The 23,872-nt window shown below is 45.4% G+C and overlaps 1 protein-coding gene across 5 annotated transcripts in view; it reads left to right on the forward strand.

Annotated features, from left to right (window-relative positions):
• The window catches only part of ZNF536 (zinc finger protein 536), an 841,915-nt gene that overhangs the window by 533,021 nt on the left and 285,022 nt on the right, over positions 1-23,872 (forward strand). The window contains exon 8 of one of the 5 annotated variants that reach the window (XM_075326159.1): positions 10,114-10,952. The exons of the other annotated variants lie outside the window; for them this stretch is intronic. Within the exon in view, the coding sequence (XP_075182274.1) occupies positions 10,114-10,151 (38 nt within the window). The 3' untranslated portion in view covers positions 10,152-10,952. Of the gene's footprint in view, positions 1-10,113; positions 10,953-23,872 lie in introns of those variants that run through there. 5 annotated transcript variants of the gene reach the window in all.

Genomic DNA, 23,872 nt, shown 5'->3' on the forward strand with positions numbered 1-23,872 from the left:
TTTCAATCACAGGTAACACCATCATACACAGCTGATAACACAGGAGGCACCGATCACAATAGGCTGCTCTGCACCGTCACAATCATCTTTGCACACGCTTATTAGATGCTTCTTTAGTGTCTGTTCATTGCTGCTAATGTGCATGTAATTTTTTTTTTAAAACACAAATTGGAGGGTAAAAAAAAAGTCCGGCCAGAAAGAGAATTGCAAGATTTCTAATTTTTAATCCAAATTATGATATGGAATAAATAGGGCAATATCTATACTTTATACTCCATGTCTGGGACCAGCTCACATGGCTTTAGCTTTGTGGCTCTCTGCTGGGCTACCTGTGATATAATATAGTGCCCCCTTACAGCACAATAGTAGCACTAGGGGTTGAATACTATTACAATATTGTGTCTGCCACAATTTATAGTCCATTTATATACAATTACTATATAATTATATATACAGTAATTACTGTTTATAATCTATGATGGTACTTTTGGTCCTATAGGCTTCTATGGGTGCCCAATTACATCCGCATACAACAATTCAATATACACAAACTCTAATCCTCACAAAGGGCCCAACTAAGCGAATGTTCGGTAAGGCAATGGTTCGGTCCTCAGAGTCCGCTTATCATTGGCAGCACACTGGTGATTTAGGGCCGGCATAAATGATGCCATTTGTTGCTTCATTGCTTGGTCGCTGCCATGTTTACATGAGCAAATACTAGAATTTGCAATTGCGAGTCCACCAAGGGTTAAATCCTATTAGTGTATTAACAAGAAACAATAAAACTAATAATGAGTGGAGCGTGCTGGTCCATAGTGTGATAGTGTGGCTCCGTAGTGTGATGGTGCGGCTCTCCATAGTGTGAGTGTGCGGCTCTCCATAGTGTGAGTGTGCGGCTCTCCATAGTGTGAGTGTGCGGCTCGCCATAGTGTGATGGTACGGCTCTCCATAGTGTGAGCGGCCGGCTCTCCGTAGTGCGAGCGGGCGGCTTTGTAGTGTGAGCGTTCGGCTCTGTAGTGTGAGCGTGGGGCTCCGTAGTGTGATGGTGTGGCTCCGTAGTATGAGCGTGCGGCTCCATAGTATGAGTGTGCGGCTCCGTCGTGTGAGCCTGCGGCTCCATCGTGTGAGCATGTGGCTCTCCGTAGTGTGAGCGTGCAGCTCTGTAGTGTGAGCGTGAGGCTCCGTAGTGTAAGCGTGTGGCTCTGTAGTGTGAGCGTGCGGCTCCGTAGTGTGAGCGTGAGGCTCCGTAGTGTGATGATGTGGCTCCGTAGTATGAGCGTGCGGCTCCGTCGTGTGAGCGTGCGGCTCCATCGTGTGAGCATGTGGCTCTCCGTAGTGTGAGCGTGCGGCTCCGTAGTTTGATTGTGTGGCTCTGTAGTGTGATCATGCGGCTCTGTCGTGTGAGCGTGCGGCTCTGTAGTGTGAGCGTTTGGCTCCGAAGTGTGATCCTGCATCTACGAAGTGTAAGCGTGCGGCTCCGTAGTGTGAGTGTGCGGCTCCGTAGTGTGAGCGTGCGGCTTCGTAGTGTGAGCGTGCGGCTTCGTAGTGTGAGTGTGCGGCTCTGTAGTGTGAGCGTGCGGCTCCGTCGTGTGAGCGTGCGGCTCTGTAGTGTGAGCGTGCGGCTCCATAGTATGAGCGTGTGTCTCCGTCGTGTGAACATGCGGCTCTGTAGTGTGAGCGTGTGTCTCCGTCGTGTGAACATGCTGCTCTGTAGTGTGAGTGTTCGGCTCCGTAGTGTAAGTGTCCGGCAATGTAGTGTGAGCGTGCGGCTCCGTAGAGTGAGCGTGCGGCTCTGTAGTGTGAGCGTTTGGCTCCGTAGTGTGAGTGTTCGGCTCCGTAGTGTGATCCTGCGGCTCCGTAGTGTGAGTGTGCGGCTCCGTAGTGTGAGTGTCCGGCAATGTAGTGTGAGCGTGTGGCTCCGTAGAGTGAGCGTGCGGCTCCGTAGAGTGAGCGTGCGGCTCCGTAGTATGAGCGTGCGTCTCCGTCGTGTGAACATGCGGCTCTGTAGTGTGAGCGTTTGGCTCTGTAGTGTGAGTGTTCGGCTCCGTAGTGTGATCCTGCGGCTCCGTAGTGTGAGTGTGCGGCTCCGTAGTGTGAGTGTCCGGCAATGTAGTGTGAGCGTGCGGCTCCGTAGAGTGAGCGTGCGGCTCCGTAGAGTGAGCGTGCGGCTCCGTAGAGTGAGCGTGCAGCTCCATAGTGTGAGCGGCCGGCTCTCCGTAGTGCAAGCGGGCGGCTCTGTAGTGTGAGCGTTCGGCTCCGTAGTGTGAGCGTGCGGCTCCGTAGTGTGATGGTGTGGCTCCGTAGTATGAGCGTGCGGCTCCGTAGTATGAGCGTGCGGCTCCGTCGTGTGAGCCTGCGGCTCCATCGTGTGAGCATGTGGCTCTCCGTAGTGTGAGCGTGCGGCTCTGTAGTGTGAGCGTGAGGCTCCGTAGTGTAAGCGTGTGGCTCTGTAGTGTGAGCGTGAGGCTCCGTAGTGTGATGATGTGGCTCCGTAGTATGAGCGTGCGGCTCCGTCGTGTGAGCGTGCGGCTCCATCGTGTGAGCATGTGGCTCTCCGTAGTGTGAGCGTGCGGCTCCGTAGTTTGATTGTGTGGCTCTGTAGTGTGATCATGCGGCTCTGTCGTGTGAGCGTGCGGCTCTGTAGTGTGAGCGTTTGGCTCCGAAGTGTGATCCTGCATCTACGAAGTGTAAGCGTGCGGCTCCGTAGTGTGAGTGTGCGGCTCCGTAGTGTGAGCGTGCGGCTTCGTAGTGTGAGTGTGCGGCTCCGTAGTGTGAGCGTGCAGCTCCGTCGTGTGAGCGTGCGGCTCTGTAGTGTGAGCGTGCGGCTCTGTAGTGTGATCGTGCAGCTCCGTAGTATGAGCGTGTGTCTCCGTCGTGTGAACATGCGGCTCTGTAGTGTGAGCGTGTGTCTCCGTCGTGTGAACATGCGGCTCTGTAGTGTGAGTGTTCGGCTCCGTAGTGTGAGTGTCCGGCAATGTAGTGTGAGCGTGCGGCTCTGTAGAGTGAGCGTGCGGCTCCGTAGAGTGAGCGTGCGGCTCCGTAGTGTGAGCGTGCGGCTCCGTCGTGTGAGCGTGCGGCTCTGTCGTGTGAGCGTTTGGCTCCGTAGTGTGAGCGTGCGGCTTCGTAGTGTGAGCATGCAGCTTCGTAGTGTGAGTGTGCGGCTCCGTAGTGTGAGCGTGCGGTTCCGTCGTGTGAGCGTGCGGCTCTGTAGTGTGAGCGTGCGGCTCTGTAGTGTGATCGTGCGGCTCCGTAGTATGAGCGTGTGTCTCCGTCGTGTGAACATGCGGCTCTGTAGTGTGACCGTGTGTCTCCGTCGTGTGAACATGCGGCTCTGTAGTGTGAGTGTTCGGCTCCGTAGTGTGAGTGTCCGGCAATGTAGTGTGAGCGTGCGGCTCTGTAGAGTGAGCGTGCGGCTCCGTAGAGTGAGCGTGCGGCTCCGTAGTGTGAGCGTGCGGCTCTGTCGTGTGAGCGTGCGGCTCTGTAGTGTGAGCGTTTGGCTCCGTAGTGTGAGTGTTCGGCTCCGTAGTGTGATCCTGCGGCTCCGTAGAGTGAGCGTGCGGCTTCGTAGTGTGAGCGTGCGGCTTCGTAGTGTGAGTGTGCGGCTCCGTAGTGTGAGCGTGCGGCTCCGTCGTGTGAGCGTGCGGCTCTGTAGTGTAATCGTGCGGCTCCGTAGTATGAGCGTGTGTCTCCGTCGTGTGAACATGCGGCTCTGTAGTGTGAGCGTGTGTCTCCGTCGTGTGAACATGCGGCTCTGTAGTGTGAGTGTTCGGCTCCGTAGTGTGAGTGTCCGGCAATGTAGTGTGAGCGTGCGGCTCCGTAGAGTGAGCGTGCGGCTCCGTAGAGTGAGCGTGCGGCTCCGTAGTGTGAGCGTGCGGCTCTGTCGTGTGAGCGTGCGGCTCTGTAGTGTGAGCGTTTGGCTCCGTAGTGTGTGTTCGGCTCCGTAGTGTGATCCTGCGGCTCCGTAGTGTGAGCGTGCGGCTCCGTAGTATGAGCGTGCGTCTCCGTCGTGTGAACATGCGGCTCTGTAGTGTGAGCGTTTGGCTCCGTAGTGTGAGTGTGTGGCTCCGTAGTGTGAGTGTCCGGCAATGTAGTGTGAGCGTGTGGCTCCGTAGAGTGAGCGTGCGGCTCCGTAGAGTGAGCGTGCGGCTCCGTAGTATGAGCGTGCGTCTCCGTCGTGTGAACATGCGGCTCTGTAGTGTGAGCGTTTGGCTCTGTAGTGTGAGTGTTCGGCTCCGTAGTGTGATCCTGCGGCTCCGTAGTGTGAGTGTGCGGCTCCATAGTGTGAGTGTCCGGCAATGTAGTGTGAGCGTGCGGCTCCGTAGAGTGAGCGTGCGGCTCCGTAGAGTGAGCGTGCGGCTCCGTAGAGTGAGCGTGCGGCTCCGTAGAGTGAGCGTGCGGCTCCGTAGAGTGAGCGTGCGGCTCCGTAGTGTGAGCGTGCGGCTCTGTCGTGTGAGCGTGCGGCTCTGTCGTGTGAGCGTGCGGCTCCGTAGTGTGAGCGTGCGGCTCTCCGTAGTGTGAGCGTGCGGCTCTGTCGTGTGAGCGTGCGGCTCTGTCGTGTGAGCGTGCGGCTCTCCGTAGTGTGAGCGTGCGGCTCTGTCGTGTGAGCGTGTGGCTCTGCCATGTGAGCGTGTGGCTCTCCGTAGTGTGAGCGTGCGGCTCCGTAGTGTGAGCGTGCGGCTCCGTACTGTGAGTGTGTACAGGTGAGTCTGCGGGGACGGCACTTCGCACAGGCACAGGACGCACCTCACCTCCATCACTACCTTAATGACACCGCTGGAATTTTGCCCTAGATTTGCTGAAATAGGCCACTAAATAATTAAAACAAATCTATGATTAACATTTTCCAAAGGAACATTTGTTCCCCTGGTAAAGTGGTTTTTAAATGGAAAGTGCGATCACCTGACGTTATACCAGTTACACGGGACATTTATCACACTGGGAGCAGACGGCCAGAGGGGCCGGGAATCACAGACGGACCCCTATAGACCGGGGGGCGGCTAGGAGCGCACTCACACCTGGGCCTGGGCGTCTGACCACCCAATGCCTCATGTGATGCATGTATGTAAAAATAGATAGGAGAGAGATGAAGAAGAAAAAAGGGAAGGAAAAAAGGGAAGGACGTCAAGCCAAGACATACATGACGTCACACGCTGCAAGGAACGGCGATAATACGGCACAGCACGCAACATTGTCAAGTTTATTTTTCTGTGATTCATCATAAATATAGACAGAAATATTGATGCATGAAAGAAAGAAGAGGGAGGTAGAGAGTGAGAAACAGGTAGAGAGAGAGCTAGAGAAAGAAAGAGGTAAAGTAAGAGAGAGAAAGAGGTAGAGAGAGGTAGAGAAAGAAAGAGGTAAAGTAAGAGAGAGAAAGAGGTAGAGAGAGGTAGAGAAAGAAAGAGGTAAACTAAGAGAGAGAAAGAGGTAGAGAGAGGTAGAGAGAGAAAGAGAGGTAAAGAAAAAAGTAAAGAGAGGTAGAGAGGTGGAGAAAGAGAAAGAAAGTAAGAGAGAGAGAAAAAGGTAGAGAGAGGAAACAAAGGTACAGAAAGAAAGAGAGAAAGAAAGAGGTAAAGAGAAAGAGAGGTAGAGAAAGCAGTAAAGAGAGGTGGAGAAGGAGAGGTAGAGGAAGGGGGGTAGAGAGGAAGAAACAGAAAGGTAGAAAAAGAGAGAGAAAGAAAGAGGTTAAGAGAAAGAAAGAGGTGTAGAGTAAGAGAGAGAGGTAGAGAAAGAGGTAAAGAGAGGTGGAGAAAGAGAGAGGTAAAGAGAGGAAGGGAGGTAGAGAGGGAGAAACAGAAAGGTAAAAAAAGAGAACGAGAGAGGTAGAGAGAGGTAAAGAGAGAGAGGGAGAGAGGTGGAGAAAGAAAGAGTAAGAAAGAGAGGTAGGGAGAGAGGAAAAAAGAGAAATAAAGAGAGGTAGAGCAAGAGAAAGAGAGAAAAAGAAAGCGAAAAACAAAAGAGAAAGAGGGAGAGGTTGAGAAAGAGAGAGGTAGAGAAAGAGAAGAAGAGAGAGAAAAAAAATACAAAAAAAGAGAAAGATAAAGAGAGGTAGTAAAAGAGAAAGAAAGCAAGAGAGAAAAAAGTGAAAAACAAAAAAGAAAGAGGTAGAGAAAGACAGAGGTAGAGAAAGTAAGAGAAAAAGAAAGTGAAAAACAAAAAAGAAAGGCAGAGGTAGAGAAAGAGAGAGAGAGAGATAAAAAGTGAGAAACAAAAAAAAGAAAGAGAAAGATAAAGAGAGGTAGTAAAAGAGAGAAAGAAAGTAAGAGTAAAAGAAAGTGAAAAATAAAAAAAGAATGAGAGAGGTAGAAAAAGAGAGGAAGAGTGAGAGATAAAGAGAGAGTAAAAGAAAGCGAAAGAAACAAAAAAGGTAGAGAAAGAGAGAATAAAAGAAAGAAGGAAAGAAGGAAAGAAAACTAAAATAATACCCCAGTGTGTGTGTGTGTGTGCGCGTGTGTGTGCGCGTGTGTGTGTGCGTGTGTGTGTGCGTGTGTGTGTGTGTGTGTGCGTGTGCGTGTGCGCGTGCGTGTGCGCATGCGTGTGTGCGTGTGTGTGTGCGTGTGTGTGTGCGTGTGTGTGTGCGTGTGTGTGTGCGTGTGTGTGTGCGCGTGTGTGTGCGCGTGTGTGTGTGCGTGTGTGTGTGCGTGTGCGTGTGCGCGTGCGTGTGCACATGCGTGTGTGCGTGTGTGTGTGCGTGTGTGTGTGCGCGTGTGTGTGCGCGTGTGTGTGCGCGTGTGTGTGCGTGTGTGTGTGCGCGTGTGTGTGTGCGTGTGTGTGTGTGTGTGTGTGTGTGTGTGTCGCACTTCTAAGGAAACCAACTTGTATCTTAAAAACAAACGCCAAAGAGTAGAAGCCGAGCTCTGAAAATGTATGAAACAAAGTTCCCCGTGGCGCCCGTGTCCTGGAGGATAAACCTTTTTTTCCCCAACTACATTGTACATCAACCAGACAGACATAGATACAAATATTAGAGGCTGCACCCCAATGTAGAAAATGACAAAAGTGTGTAATGGCCGACCGTGGCAATAGTGAGGTTTCAGTCCGATGAGAAAGGTCCTCCATATTTGGACCGAAACGTCACCATTGCCACTGTCGGCCATTAACCCTTTCCTATGCAGTGGAGCGCTGCCTCTTATATTGGAGCACCGCTTGTACCAGGAACACTGATACTTTTCTGTTGCTGTTGCTGCACGTACAATTTTACTTTTGTTTATATAAATAGATAAAAAAATAAAAATTGCTAAATGGATATTTGGATAGAAAGACGGATCCATAGACATGAGCTGCCCTTTGTCTGGTGTTTTGGTGCCCGGCCCCAGGATTAGAGGTCGGCTGTCCGGTGTAATAGGAGCGCGGTGTTAGATTTCTCTCTGCCGCAGGAGATAATAATAGCAGCTTATTAGCCGTCATTATTTATGTATTTACTGTCTTCAGGAAATAGTGAGATGACGGAATAGTCAGGACCAACTTCTCATTATACTGAAAGAGGAACACCATCCTCATCATCCTGCGCAGGCTCCGATGCTGCTGCGCAGCGCGGTCGTAACACGGAATAAAGCGCCGCACTCTTTTATCTCACCCAAGTGGCACAATTTATAAAGCCGACGCCGAGTGTTTGTTTTACACTTGCAAATGTAGCGGCTTTTTATTTTATCTACTATCGGAATCAGTTTGGTAAAAGTTGGGAGATGTTCGCCTTCAGTTTACATTTGTTTGTGGTGTTGGGTTGTATTAATTGGTGAAGGAGACAAGTGTGGATTTTACAGGCTCATTCTGTTTCAGTTTGATTTTGGAGTTTTTGCGTGTCAAGGACAAAACGCAATGTGCCATCTGGAATATGGGCGGATACATCATTGGTGCAAGCGGTGCAGCCACACAGAGGTCCACTTACTCCTCTAAAATAGGTGGAATTGGGCATTTTGATCAGCTCTTGGAAAATAAGGGACCCATATACTGTTCTTGCACAGGGGCCCTCTTCGGTCTGTGTCCACCAGTGGGAATATTTATGCATGTGGCAGTTTTTGAAGCGTTAGAAGATGTAAATGCAGAAAGCCGCGCAGGCGCGATCACCTCTCCAATCCCGGCAGGGGGTAGCAGGGCTCTTTTTTCGAGTCAGATGTGGTCTCACCACTGGGACCAGCTTTTTTATTGAGAATGAGGCCCTATTTGCCATTGACCTGATTGGAAAAGTGGCCCAGGCATGTGCAGATCTTTCTACTCATTTCTCTGGAACCTCCAAAATGTGCCCGTTGATATACCATGATTGTCCTTCATGGGCCCACCTCTTTACGTGGCTTATATACAGTGGTCTTCTGCCCCAGCACCTTGTACCCACTAGTTCGTTCTTGACAATGTCTAGGGGTTCAGTTTCTCCTCTATTGGTACCAAGTAGTTCAACTTAACAGTGTCCAATCCTCAGTCTTGTGAATGAACAGTAGTGAACATCCACCCCTTAAGGGGGCGTCCAGATCATCCACTGGGATGGCTAATTGACACACATTTGTTTGACCCGCAGGTGGGTGGCGCTTCAGCTGTAATGCACCATCTGGCCATACACTTCATGGCAGATCTGCACTTTAAAAGGAACCTGTCACGAGATTGGTGACTATAAGTTGCGGCCACCGCCAGTGGGCTCTTATATACAGCATTCTAGAAAACGGTATGTAAGAACCCATGCCACTCAGTATAACATAAACACTTTTCTAATACTCACCTTGGGGTAGTTGGGTCCGATGGGTGTTGCTGCTCTCCGGTCCGGCGCCTCCTCTCTGTGGCGATTGCCGTCCTCCTTCGACCCAGCCCAGAATGGATGACGTGGCCTACGTCATGCACACTAGCCGGCATTGAGGTCCTGCACAGGTGCGCTTTGATCTGCCTGCCGGAGGGCAGATCAAAGCACTGTAATGCGCAGGCGCAAGGAAAGGTGAAAGACTGCCCACGCAGGCGCACTACAATACTTTGATCTGCCCTGAGCAAGACCGTAATGTTGACTTGTGTGGATGACGTAGGACATGTCTTTCAGACTAGTCGAAGGAGGATGGCAAATCGCAGCAGAGAGAAGGCGCCGACCGGAAAGAGGAGGCACCGGACCGGACAGCAGTGACACCCATGGGACCGCATCTCCCCCTAGGTGAGTATTATAAAAGTGATTTTTAGGTTCTACAGAGTGACCTGGGCTCTTATATACAGTATTCTGGAATGCTGTATATAAGAGCTCACTGGTAGAGTTGAGCGAGTAGCTATTTGTACTCGCTATACTCATAACGAGTACTGTCTAACACTCGCGTATGGTGTGTTCAATGCAAGTCAATGGGGAACAACTTGCAAAGTAACAAGTAACCCGAATGCCGCACTGTTCATGCGAGTAGCGAATAGTGCAGAATTTCGGGTTACTCGTTACATTGCGAATTTTTACCCATTGACTTGCATTGCACACGCTATTCGGAACAGATACGCGAGTATTAGACAGTACTCGTTATGAGTATCGCAAGTACGAATAGTTAGCTACTCGCTCAAGTCTACTCACTGGTGGTGGCCGCAGCTTATAGTCGCCAGATCTGGTGACAGGTTGCCTTTAAAGCATGGTTTATAGAACATAATCTTTCATAAGGAAAACGGTAAGTTTCAGACTCCAACAGATAATGCATATAATCAGTGAGGATAGCTAATCAGCCAGCAAAGAATACATAGCACATAGACATCATACATAGAGAGAAGCTTACATCACCATTGGTTTCTTGGGTTTCCAACGCAGAATCGAAATCCGATAATGCAAGAAATCCGGTGAAATAATCTGAAGACACATTAAGATACTGAATACAATGTTTTGAAGATATACGATGTAGAAAAAAAATAGAAACAATATCACGTAGTGTCACCATGTGACTCAGATCGGAATAGGGACTTCTAGTCTTCGAGGACTAGATATCTTCTGCTCTAACCTGTCCGATAACTTATTATTGCTTGTCTGTGTATCTTTGTCACAAAGGATGACATCAAATGACCCCAGTTTTAATGTGTTTCATGCAAATCGTAAAAGTTTTAGGTATTTTGTTACATTGTTGTTGTTTTTTTATTTTACGTATTTATTTTTTTGATTCTGTTTTCTTTTTGCAGACAACCAGGACGGCCATGGGGACCCTGATTGCACCTAGTTTTGCTATTCTGTATGTTGGACTGAGATGGTTTGTCTCTTTGATGTACCTCCGTCTCATAGGGTTCTGTGGCAGAGGTACATTGACGATCTCCTTCTGCTGTGGCAAAGCAAAAATAACACTACCCGAGGAGTTTTATGCTCCTTCCATAGAATCGATAATTCTTACCATTCTCAAGCTTACATTTAGACCTCTGTGTCAGAGATGAATCACTTGTGATGGCTTTTATTATTCGTTAATGGTAACCCTCATTGGACTCTGTAATTCCGAAACCTTCGTAAATAAACTTAACCCGCTGCTATTCTTCAATAAATACGGTAACAGACATTCGAGACGTCTTTAAGCAGGCAGACTTTCTTAAATTATTAGCGTTTTTTGTTGTTTTTTTTTCTTCTCTGGATACACTGATCAAGGGTTTTGCTGATATACAGTGTTTACGGTTGTACATCTTTGTTCGCAAATGGCAAAAATCGTTGTATAGCTGCTGAATTAGGGTATTATTAGTACACGGAGATGGATATTTTTTGGTTACATTTCGAATTCTCCAGATTTTATTGCCTGTCTTGTAGTTAAAAAAGAATAAATAAATATTAAAATATTTCAATTTAGCTAAAAAAAAAAATAATAAAAAAATTGCACATCCAGATAATCCAATAAGACCTACTAACAATGTAACTAGTTGTGAGAAATATCAATTTATTACACTAATGCATAAAAAAAAAAATTTGATGGTCCATTTTAGAAAATATACAATACATGGTTCCTGTAGTGGTAATAATAAAGTTGCTGTTGTTTACCTTGGTTGCTGTACTTGTAATCTATATTACATCAGAATAACCAAAAGGAAACTGGAACCAGAGTATTATATTATTTAAAGTAACGGAAAAAGACGTGTGCACCAACCAGAAGCCTCGAGTATAACGATTTGTGGGTGGTACCCTCACAGGCCACACCCTAGCGGAACGACAAACGGTGGAAATATCTTCAACGGACAGTAGGGGAGTGTTATACCCTGGCTAAGTTTCCTGGAGGTCTGAGAGGTGATTTTGATATTACACCTTTTTTTAGATCAATGTGTTGCTGTTTGTATATTATGATGTATTTGTATTTTTATTGTATATTATTATGTATTATAAAGTTTAACGGTGGCGATACATAGGGTATGTATAGTCAGAAAGAACGTGGTCGTCCGAGGAGGGGGCAATAGCATGAAACACATTAAGACTGAGATGGGGTTCCTATCAATGATGTCATCCTATATGAGATACGCTGCACAGACACGCAGTAATGCGCCGGAAGATCGGGTGGAGCATAAGTCCTTGATGTCAAAGATTTCCAGCCAATGTCATCATAGAAATGTGACCTGAAGCTTCTGTTTTCCCTGCCAAGAATATAGCCACGCCGGGACTTTCTGACTCGTGCATGCTGACTTCTAACGGTCTTTGCTTTCTCCATCCACGTGGAGCAGCACATTTGTACATTTTTATGTGTAAGCTACTACCTGTTTGTGTTTTTGTTGTATAAAGTGCTTTGATATTCAGCCTGGTTGATCTTCTCATTATTTTTAATATACGTACAATAATTCTTTGCAGTAGGAAGCCTACCACCTGACGGTGAGATGACCACGTAAGCCAAACACCAACCTGTTACTTTGTTGTGTAGGAAGCTTACCACCTGACGGTGAGAAGACCATGTAAGCCAAACACCAACCTGTTACTTTGTAGTGTAGGAAGCCTACCACCTGACGGTGAGATGACCATGTAAGCCAAACACCAACCTGTTACTTTGTAGTGTAGGAAGCCTACCACCTGACGGTGAGATGACCATGTAAGCCAAACACCAACCCGTTAATTTGTAGTGTAGGAAGCCTACCACCTGACGGTGAGATGACCATGTAAGCCAAACACCAACCCGTTACTTTGTAGTGTAGGAAGCCAACCACCTGACGGTGAGATGACCATGTAAGCCAAACACCAACCTGTTACTTTGTAGTGTAGGAAGCTTACCACCTGACGGTGAGATGACCATGTAAGCCAAACACCAACCTGTTACTTTGTAGTATAGGAAGCCTACCACCTGACGGTGAGAAGGCCATGTAAGCCAAACACCAACCTGTTACTTTGTAGTATAGGAAGCCTACCACCTGACGGTGAGAAGGCCATGTAAGCCAAACACCAACCTGTTACTTTGTAGTATAGGAAGCTTACCACCTGACGGTGAGAAGGCCATGTAAGCCAAACACCAACCCGTTACTTTGTAGTGTAGGAAGCCTACCACCTGACGGTGAGAAGACCATGTAAGCCAAACACCAACCCGTTACTTTGTAGTGTAGGAAGCCTACCACCTGACGGTGAGAAGACCATGTAAGCCAAACACCAACCCGTTACTTTGTAGTGTAGGAAGCCTACCACCTGACGGTGAGAAGACCATGTAAGCCAAACACCAACCTGTTACTTTGTAGTGTAAATTAAATTGTTGATGAGTTTTTGCAAAGTTATAAATCTTTGTAATATTCTACATTAAAGCAAAAACAAGGTCCAGCACACCCGTTCATATAATGTAACTAGGTCTACTACCCGGCTTCGCCCGGGTTAATAACTCCTGTTAACAAAATAGAATGTATTAACAAAAATGTATTCAGCACACAAAAACCACAAAACTAATAGATAGAAATGTAATTATAATGTCTGTCTCCCCCTCTGTATATATCTCTCTATCTCTTTGTCTGTCTCTTTCCCTGTCTGTCTATGACTGTCTCTGTCTCTTTCTCCGTCTGTCTCAATCTCTTTCACTGTCTATCTATCTCTTTTCCTGTCTGTCTATCTCTGTCACTTTCCCTCTCTGTCTCTTTCCCTCTTTCCCTCTGTCTCTTTCCCTGTGTCTGTCTCTTTGTCTGTCTCTTTACCTGTCTTTGTCTGTCTCTTTACCTGTCTCTTTCCCTCTCTTTCCCCGTCTGTCTGTTTCCCTGTGTCTGTCTCTGTCTCTTTGTCTGTGTCTGTCTCTTTCCCTGTCTGTCTCTTTCCCTGTCAGTCTGTCTCTTTGTGTCTGTCTCTTACCCTGTCTATGTCTATTTCTTACCCTGTCTGTGTCTGCCTCTTTCCCTGTCTGTCTCTTTCCCTGGCTGCATTGTGACACGCCAACATTCCATATAAGGGCGTGGCTGCGCATTCTTCTGAAGTTCTGGCTGCACTGTGGCTGCCAGCTCCATTCGCTTTAATGGAGGCAGGTTTTTTGGTGAATAACTGTAAAGCGCAGGGTTAAAATTTGCCCTCAAAACATAGCCTATGGCGCTCTCTGGGTCCAGAAGTGTGAGTGTGCAAAATTTTGTGGCTGTAGCTGCAACGGTGCAGATGCCAATCCCGGACATACATACACACACATTCAGCTTTATATATTAGATATGCAGATGCACGATGTGACCATCAACAGAAAAAACCTGGAATATAGACATAATGTGTATTCACATTGTTGGAAGTAAATGGTAACACATGTAAGAAACATAGGGTACGTAGTTAACATTTTTTTTTATTCAAAAAACACACAAGCCATTCCAGTGCGGGAAGGTGTACCCAATCAGAATGGTCCTGAAACTAATAACGCACCTCAATAGGAAAGGGTTCTTTACAGTTAGAGCAGTCAGATTGTGGAATGCCGACCACAAGAGGTAGTAATGGTTGACACTATATCAACTTTTAAAATAGGTCTGAATGATTTACTCACTACACACAACATTGTCGGTTAGCAATGATTTAATGACAAAATATATCATTAGTGGAGGAAGGTTGAACTAGGTCTTTTTTCAACTTCTGTAACCTCGCCATGTGTCAACCAGGTCACAAGATATACTCCATTACCATTACATTGTTTAGCTTCCTCCTCTTCCAAATATTATTTAGAAACTGCTCATTTAGATGCTGCTTTGAACTGCTGCTCTAGAAACAAACGTGGTAAAACAATATTTAAAAATGTTATCCCTGTGCGCTTCTCCGCTCCAGTCAACACTCAAACAGTGAGAGAATTTGTAAGTGGTGTTTCTGAAGATATTGTTATATTTGCGTAGCAACTCACTATATCCGTAGGTTTCCCGCAGCTGATCCCCGGAATCTGCAGCTATACTTAGCTGCGGGATTCCAGCGAAATAGCTGCGGTAAACCCGCGGACATTCATGCGCCTTACCTGCGGAAGTCCCGGCCTCTATCTGTATAGTGGAGGGCCGGGAATTCGGCAGGTATTTCCACAGAAATAATTGACATGCAGTTACGTGTGGCTGTGGGACATCCGCAGCATGGACACAGCACTCCACATGTCCCATAGGATAACATGGGGAGTGACTGTACATGCTAAAACCTGCGGATTTATCTAGAAAATCCAGATAAATCCGCAGGTTTGCGGCGGCAAAATCTGAGGGTACAGAGTCCCTATTCTGTGGCTCGGGGGTCTGTGATGTGCCTTATGGAGGTCTGCGAGCTGGCTGCATAAGCACCGGGTCCAGCAAACAGCCATGAAGGCAGAGAAGGTCTCCAGATGGTGACATGTGTGAGTAGTCCGATCTGGATGCACATATACCGGTGGTGGGGATATAAGCTGGAGATGGGGTGATACTGCCAGTTACAGGGGTGCTATAAAGTGGGAGCCCCTGGATATATAAAGTGAGAACCCCTGGATATATAAAGTGAGAACCCCTGGATATATAAAGTGGGAACCCCTGGATATATAAAGTGGGAACCCCTGGATATATAAAGTGGGAACCCCTGGATATATAAAGTGGGAACCCCTGGATATATAAAGTGGGAACCCCTGGATATATAAAGTGGGAACCCCTGGATATATAAAGTGGGAACCCCTTGGATATATAAAGTGGGAACTCCTGGATATATAAAGTGGGAACCCCTGGATATATAAAGTGGGAACCCCTGGATATATAAAGTGGGAACCCCTTGGATATATAAAGTGGGAACTCCTGGATATATAAAGTGGGAACCCCTGGATATATAAAGTGGGAGCCCCTGGATATATAAAGTGAGAACCCCTGGATATATAAAGTGGGAACCCCTGGATATATAAAGTGGGAGCCCCTGGATATATAAAGTGGGAACTCCTGGATATATAAAGTGGGAACCCCTGGATATATAAAGTGGGAACCCCTGGATATATAAAGTGGGAACCCCTGGATATATAAAGTGAGAACCCCTGGATATATAAAGTGGGAACCCCTGGATATATAAAGTGGGAACCCCTGGATATATAAAGTGGGAGCCCCTGGATATATAAAGTGGGAGCCCCTGGATATATAAAGTGGGAACCCCTGGATATATAAAGTGGGAACCCCTGGATATATAAAGTGAGAACCCCTGGATATATAAAGTGGGAACCCCTGGATATATAAAGTGGGAGCCCCTGGATATATAAAGTGGGAACCCCTGGATATATAAAGTGGGAACCCCTGGATATATAAAGTGAGAACCCCTGGATATATAAAGTGGGAACTCCTGGATATATAAAGTGGGAACCCCTGGATATATAAAGTGGGAACCCCTGGATATATAAAGTGGGAACCCCTGGATATATAAAGTGGGAACTCCTGGATATATAAAGTGGGAACCCCTGGATATATAAAGTGGGAACCCCTGGATGGATATATAAAGTGGGAACTCCTGGATATATAAAGTGGGAACCCCTGGATATATAAAGTGGGAACTCCTGGATATATAAAGTGGGAACCCCTGGATATATAAAGTGAGAACCCCTGGATATATAAAGTGGGAACCCCTGGATATATAAAGTGGGAACTCCTGGATATATAAAGTGGGAACCCCTGGATATATAAAGTGGGAACCCCTGGATATATAAAGTGGGAACCCCTGGATATATAAAGTGAGAACCCCTGGATATATAAAGTGGGAACCCCTGGATATATAAAGTGAGAACCCCTGGATATATAAAGTGGGAACTCCTGGATATATAAAGTGGGAACCCCTGGATATATAAAGTGGGAACCCCTGGATATATAAAGTGGGAACCCCTGGATATATAAAGTGGGAACCCCTGGATGGATATATAAAGTGGGAACTCCTGGATATATAAAGTGGGAACCCCTGGATATATAAAGTGGGAACTCCTGGATATATAAAGTGGGAACCCCTGGATATATAAAGTGGGAACCCCTTGGATATATAAAGTGGGAACTCCTGGATATATAAAGTGGGAACCCCTGGATGGATATATAAAGTGGGAACCCCTGGATATATAAAGTGGGAACTCCTGGATATATAAAGTGGGAACCCCTGGATATATAAAGTGGGAACCCCTGGATATATAAAGTGGGAGCCCCTGGATATATAAAGTGGGAACCCCTGGATATATAAAGTGGGAACTCCTGGATATATAAAGTGGGAACCCCTGGATATATAAAGTGGGAACCCCTGGATATATAAAGTGGGAACCCCTGGATATATAAAGTGGGAACCCCTGGATATATAAAGTGGGAACCCCTGGATGGATATATAAAGTGAGAACCCCTGGATATATAAAGTGGGAACCCCTGGATATATAAAGTGGGAACCCCTGGATATATAAAGTGGGAACCCCTGGATATATAAAGTGGGAACCCCTTGGATATATAAAGTGGGAACCCCTGGATATATAAAGTGAGAACCCCTGGATATATAAAGTGGGAGCCCCTGGATATATAAAGTGGGAACCCCTTGGATATATAAAGTGGGAACTCCTGGATATATAAAGTGGGAACCCCTGGATATATAAAGTGGGAACCCCTGGATATATAAAGTGGGAACTCCTGGATATATAAAGTGGGAACCCCTGGATATATAAAGTGGGAACCCCTGGATATATAAAGTGGGAACCCCTGGATATATAAAGTGGGAACCCCTGGATATATAAAGTGGGAACCCCTGGATATATAAAGTGGGAACCCCTGGATATATAAAGTGAGAACCCCTGGATATATAAAGTGAGAACCCCTGGATATATAAAGTGAGAACCCCTGGATGGATATATAAAGTGGGAACCCCTGGATATATAAAGTGGGAACCCCTGGATATATAAAGTGGGAACCCCTGGATGGATATATAAAGTGAGAACCCCTGGATATATAAAGTGGGAACCCCTGGATATATAAAGTGGGAACTCCTGGATATATAAAGTGGGAACCCCTGGATATATAAAGTGGGAACCCCTGGATATATAAAGTGGGAACCCCTGGATATAAGTATACTGCCTTTAAGGTCTCACTTTTCTTTCTGTGGGAAAGTCATGGCTGTCAATATACCAATAATGGGGGGCTCTGTGTGTCACTATGATGTGGGGAGGAGGCTATGGATGTGGTTGGTGGCCATATCTCCGTGCTGAATGTGGCTCTTAAGGTAAGAGGTTGGGGACCACTGCTATAGAGGGGGTCCGAATCCCGTGTGATGGCTGCCTCTAGAAACACCATAATTCATTAAAAGGGATGGTCTCATGAAGCTAAAACCTTCTTTAAAAGGGTAAGTCATACATTTCTGAAAGCTGAGGGCCTCGGCTTTTTAGTGTATACAGACCCCTGAAATGGTGGTCCTGAATCCCCTCATGTGGTAGATAGCCAAGAGGATCACTCAGTTCGATACTGAACGGAGGAGCTGTGTGCATGAACCACCATTCGGCTCAACCTACGGTAAAGAATGAAGGTTTGGTACCTCCACACTAGTAATCATGGGGGTCCCAGAGATTAACCATTTAGCATTCATCCTGTAAATGGTTGATAATTGTCCTTCTTGGAGAGAAAAAAAACGATCGGGTAGATAGCAGACCTATCTGGGTCCAGCTTCAGAAACCACAACAGTTAAGAACTAATGGTCAACTACACGGAGGGCCAGATCCATCAGGACCAGTCTAACTCAGCAGCAAAAAAAGCTCCCGAATTAGAAAATGCTCAGTTAGGAATACAGAAAGGGGCTGACATTGAAAATATAGAAAAAAGCTGATTGCTGGGGTGGGTATTCATAGTTATACCCTCCCCCCTGTTATTTATGCTAGTTCTATTATAGAATCGTGTTACTAAGTGGCTAGAACGTCCTGTGCTGATGTCATACCCATGTGAACAGAAAGGGCAGGGCCACAGCCAACATAGCTGATACTAGGAAGCAACATTATTTTTCTATTGGCTGATGCCCCGCCCCTTCTGGTCACATGGGTATGACATCAGCACAGGTCCTTCTAGTCACTTATTTATGCTAATTCTATTATAGAATCGTTTTACTAACAGGGGGAGGAACAACAAGCAGGTCAGCGGGGATCACTATGAATACCTACCCCAGGTATTAGCTGATTGGTAGCTGCTGTCACTCAAAAAGCTGCTCATTTTACAAACTTTACTTGTGTTTCAAAACTTATACATCCTATCTGACACCTAAAGGTATGTATAGAATCAGCCTGATAGTGCCAGTATAGCACTTTATGTATAGAATCAGCCTGATAGTGCAGTATAGCACTGCATGTATAGAATCAGCCTGATAGTGCCAGTATAGCACTGTATGTATAGAATCAGCCTGATAGCGCCAGTATAGCACTGTATGTATAGACTCAGCCTGATAGTGCCAGTATAGCACTGTATGTATAGAATCAGCCTGATAGTGCCAGTACAGCACTGTATGTATAGAATCAGCCTGATAGCGCCAGTACAGCACTGTATGTATAGACTCAGCCTGATAGTGCCAGTATAGCACTGTATGTATAGAATCAGCCTGATAGTGCCAGTACAGCACTGTATGTATAGAATCAGCCTGATAGCGCCAGTATAGCACTGTATGTATAGAATCAGCCTGATAGTGCCAGTATAGTACTGTATGTATAGAATCAGCCTGATAGTGCCAGTATAGCACTGTATGTATAGAATCAGCCTGATAGTGCCAGTATAGCACTGTATGTATAGAATCAGCCTGATAGTGCCAGTATAGCACTGTATGTATAGAATCAGCCTGATAGTGCCAGTATAGCACTGTATGTATAGAATCAGCCTGATAGTGCCAGTATAGCACTGTATGTATAAAATCAGCCTGATAGTGCCAGTATAGCACTGTATGTATAGAATCAGCCTGATAGTGCCAGTATAGCACTGTATGTATAGAATCAACCTGATAGTGCCAGTATAGCACTGTATATATAGAATCAGCCTGATAGTGCCAGTATAGCACTGTATGTATAGAATCAGCCTGATAGTGCCAGTATAGCACTGTATGTATAGAATCAGCCTGATAGCGCCAGTATAGCACTGTATGTATAGAATCAGCCTGATAGTGCCAGTATAGCACTGTATGTATAGAATCAGCCTGATAGTGCCAGTATAGCACTGTATGTATAGACTCAGCCTGATAGTGCCAGTATAGCACTGTATGTATAGAATCAGCCTGATAGCGCCAGTATAGCACTGTATGTATAGAATCAGCCTGATAGTGCCAGTATAGCACTGTATGTATAGAATCAGCCTGATAGTGCCAGTATAGCACTGTATGTATAGAATCAGCATGATAGCGCCAGTATAGCACTGTATGTATAGAATCAGCATGATAGCGCCAGTATAGCACTGTATGTATAGAATCAGCCTGATAGCGCCAGTATAGCACTGTATGTATAGAATCAGCCTGATAGTGCCAGTATAGCACTGTATGTATAGAATCAGCCTGATAGTGCCAGTATAGCACTGTATGTATAGAATCAGCCTGATAGTGCCAGTATAGCACTGTATGTATAGAATCAGCATGATAGCGCCAGTATAGCACTGTATGTATAGAATCAGCCTGATAGTGCCAGTATAGCACTGTATGTATAGAATCAGCCTGATAGTGCCAGTATAGCACTGTATGTATAGAATCAGCCTGATAGTGCCAGTATAGCACTGTATGTATAGAATCAGCCTGATAGTGCCAGTATAGCACTGTATGTATAGACTCAGCCTGATAGTGCCAGTATAGCACTGTATGTATAGAATCAGCCTGATAACGCCAGTATAGCACTGTATGTATAGAATCAGCCTGATAGTGCCAGTATAGCACTGTATGTATAGAATCAGCCTGATAGTGCCAGTATAGCACTGTATGTATAGAATCAGCCTGATAGTGCCAGTATAGCACTGTATGTATAGAATCAGCCTGATAGTGCCGGTATAGCACTGTATGTATAGAATCAGCATGATAGCGCCAGTATAGCACTGTATGTATAGAATCAGTCTGATAGTGCCAGTATAGCACTGTATGTATAGAATCAGCCTGATAGTGCCAGTATAGCACTGTATGTATAGAATCAGCCTGATAGTGCCAGTATAGCACTGTATGTATAGACTCAGCCTGATAGTGCCAGTATAGCACTGTATGTATAGAATCAGCCTGATAGCGCCAGTATAGCACTGTATGTATAGAATCAGCCTGATAGTGCCAGTATAGCACTGTATGTATAGAATCAGCCTGATAGTGCCAGTATAGCACTGTATGTATAGAATCAGCCTGATAGTGCCAGTATAGCACTGTATGTATAGAATCAGCCTGATAGTGGCAGTATAGCACTGTATGTATAGAATCAGCATGATAGTGCCAGTATAGCACTGTATGTATAGAATCAGCCTGATAGTGCCAGTATAGCACTGTATGTATAGACTCAGCCTGATAGTGCCAGTATAGCACTGTATGTGTAGACTCAGCCTGATAGTGCCAGTATAGCACAGGCTTTAGGTTAAATATTAAAATCCTGGTGATTGGTGCACTTTAATACTTGATAAGAAAAATAGAAAATTCCATTAGAGATTTGGGGTGCAATTGTTTTCTTGGGAATGAAAAATAAGTTACTTATCAAGTCATCAATTGCAACAATGTAGATACCATACTGTATCAGCAATCACATGGAGTGCAACGTGCAGGTAAGGTACAAACACAAATATGTGTCAGCAAACCACACAGCTGAAGGACGTGCTCCAGACCCAGAATGGTATTTATATCCCCCCACCTTACCGTCAGCTCCTATGGGCACCGCAATTACTAAAGGAGTAGACAAAGCTGACTGTATTCTTCTAGAAACAGCGCCACACCTGTCTACAGGCAACAACTGGCATTACAACTCCACTTTGTCACGATTCCTCTGTGCAGAGCATCTTGCACTAGGAGATGCTCCGCTGCACTTTCCTGGACTACTGAGCTGGCAGTGACATGATTCCTCTATGAAGAGCATCTTGCACATTAGGAGCTCCTCTGCTGTGTTTTCCTGAGCTACTGAGCTGGCAGGTTGATTGACAGCGCAGGATTCCATGCTGGTTCTGGGAGGTGCTGATTACTCAGGTGTTCCACCTTCTGGGTAACTGCTCTGCTTCTTTACTGAGCATGCTCCCCCAGAACCTTGCCAGTCGTACATTCTGGTTCAGCTGTTGTGCTGTTGGCTTGTGTTTCTACTAGTGTTCTGAGCTATTGTTTCTTGACCCCGACACTGTTGTTTTGACTTCTCTCTGCCCGCTCCTTGTTCCTGTTGTGACCTCCTAGCTTTTGACCTCGGACCGTTACCTGAGGACGTTTAAGTTTTCTCCCTGAATACATTAGGTGCCTTCCTGGAATTCTAACCGTCAGATTGAGACCTGACCTCAGGCTCTGCTTCTTTAAGGAGCATGCTCTCCCGGAACCTTGCCAGTCGTACATTCTGGTTCAGTTGTTGTGCTGTTGGCCTGTGTTGCTGCCTGTGTTCGGATTTTTGTTTCCTGACCCCAGACCATTATTTGACTCTTCTCTGCTGGCTCCCTGTTCCTGTCATGACCTTCTGTCTTTTGACCTTGGACCGTTACCTGACCATATATCAGTTTTTTCCCTGAATCCATTATGTGCCTTCCCAGTTTCTGTCATGACCTCCTGGCTTTTGACCTTGGACCGTTACCTGACCATGTCTCAGTTTTCTCCCTGAATCCATTATGTGCCTTCCCGGAATTCTGACCCTCGGATAGAGATTTGACTGCGCCTCTGTGTACTCTCTGAATCTAGTATGTGCCCTCCTAGACTTCTGACCCCTATATTGTGACCTTACCTCACCTCTGTGTACCCCCTGAATCTACGCATGTCCTCCTGTTACCAGACCCCGGCTTTCCTGACTACTCTTCTGTTTGTACAACTCGTAAGTAGTGACTGCATTACACACTTATATGAAATACAAGGGTCTGACCTGTAATTCCCCACGCATCCTGTAGACAGGGGTGGCGCTGTTTATAGAATGAAGCAGCCATGTTGCTGTGAAATATAGATATGATAAGCCTTATCCATACAGCAGGTTCTCTACAACTATTATTTTAATTAAAACCATATGGTGCTTCCACCCGACGCAGAAAGCGCAGATGCACGGATTATGTGTTATGTAAGAGAATGTGTTTGGGTTTTTTTATTTTTTAATTTCTCGCCCCCTTTTCAAATAAAAATAATAAAAAAAATAAATAAATCTAAGATTTAAAGAAGAAAATCAGTAAAATAAGAAGTTCCCAGATGGGGGGATTTGTCTCCAGATTGATTAACATAATAATGAAAGGAGGGGAACGTCACCATTACCTCTGGAGGAATAAAGAAGAAGTGACACACAGTAATGTAGTATTTATGGAGCAAATACATCCAGCCACATTGTATGCGCCTATGAAGGCCTCTGAATTTTTCATGATGTTTTCTTGCATAGGATAAGAGGATTATATTTATTAAATAATGAATTGTATTAAAATTTGATTGATGCAGAATCCGGATGACATTTCCCTGTCTCCTCTTAGAAATAATATAGAATAGAGACTTCATTGAGGGTCTCTCTGTATCCTTTATATAGGGCCATGCTACTATGGGGCCTATAGGGACAGTATATGGGACGGGTCCTAATGTAAAGATCACTGTGGAGTATATCACATTCTAATAATTTACAATACAAGCTTTATTACACGCCTCAGCTCATGCAGAACCTCTTTTTGAAGTGGAGAAAAAAAGAGCCCTAATGAGAGATTGTGCACCCAAGATACCGCAGAACCACTTCTTATAAAAACCCCATCCTCTTCTCACAGATGTTCTACCACAGCCCAGGTACATGCTAGCAGATTGTAATGTAACAATATAATACTGCCCCTATGTACAAGAATATAACTACTATAATACTGCTCCTATGTACAAAAATATAACTACTATAATACTGCTCCTATGTACAAGAATATAACTACTATAATACTGCTCCTATGTACAAGAATATAATTACTATAATACTGCCCCCTATATACAAGAATATAACTACTATAATACTGCCCCTATGTACAAGAATATAACTACTATAATACTGCTCCCTATGTACAAGAATATAACTACTATAATACTGCCCCCTATGTACAAGAATATAACTACTATAATACTGCCCCTATGTACAAGAATATAACTACTATAATACTGCCCCCTATGTACAAGAATATAACTACTATAATACTGCCCCTATGTACAAGAATATAACTGCTATAATACTGCCCCTATATACAGGAATATAACTACTATAATACTGCCCCTATGTACAAGAATATAACTACTATAATACTGCCCTTATGTACAAGAATATAACTACTATAATACTGCCCCTATGTACAAGAATATAACTACTATAATACTGCCCTTATGTACAAGAATATAACTACTATAATACTGCCCTTATGTACAAGAATATAACTACTATAATACTGCCCCTATGAACAA

This window comes from Anomaloglossus baeobatrachus, chromosome 10, assembly GCF_048569485.1.
Source record: "Anomaloglossus baeobatrachus isolate aAnoBae1 chromosome 10, aAnoBae1.hap1, whole genome shotgun sequence".
Taxonomy (NCBI): Eukaryota; Metazoa; Chordata; class Amphibia; order Anura; family Aromobatidae; genus Anomaloglossus; species Anomaloglossus baeobatrachus.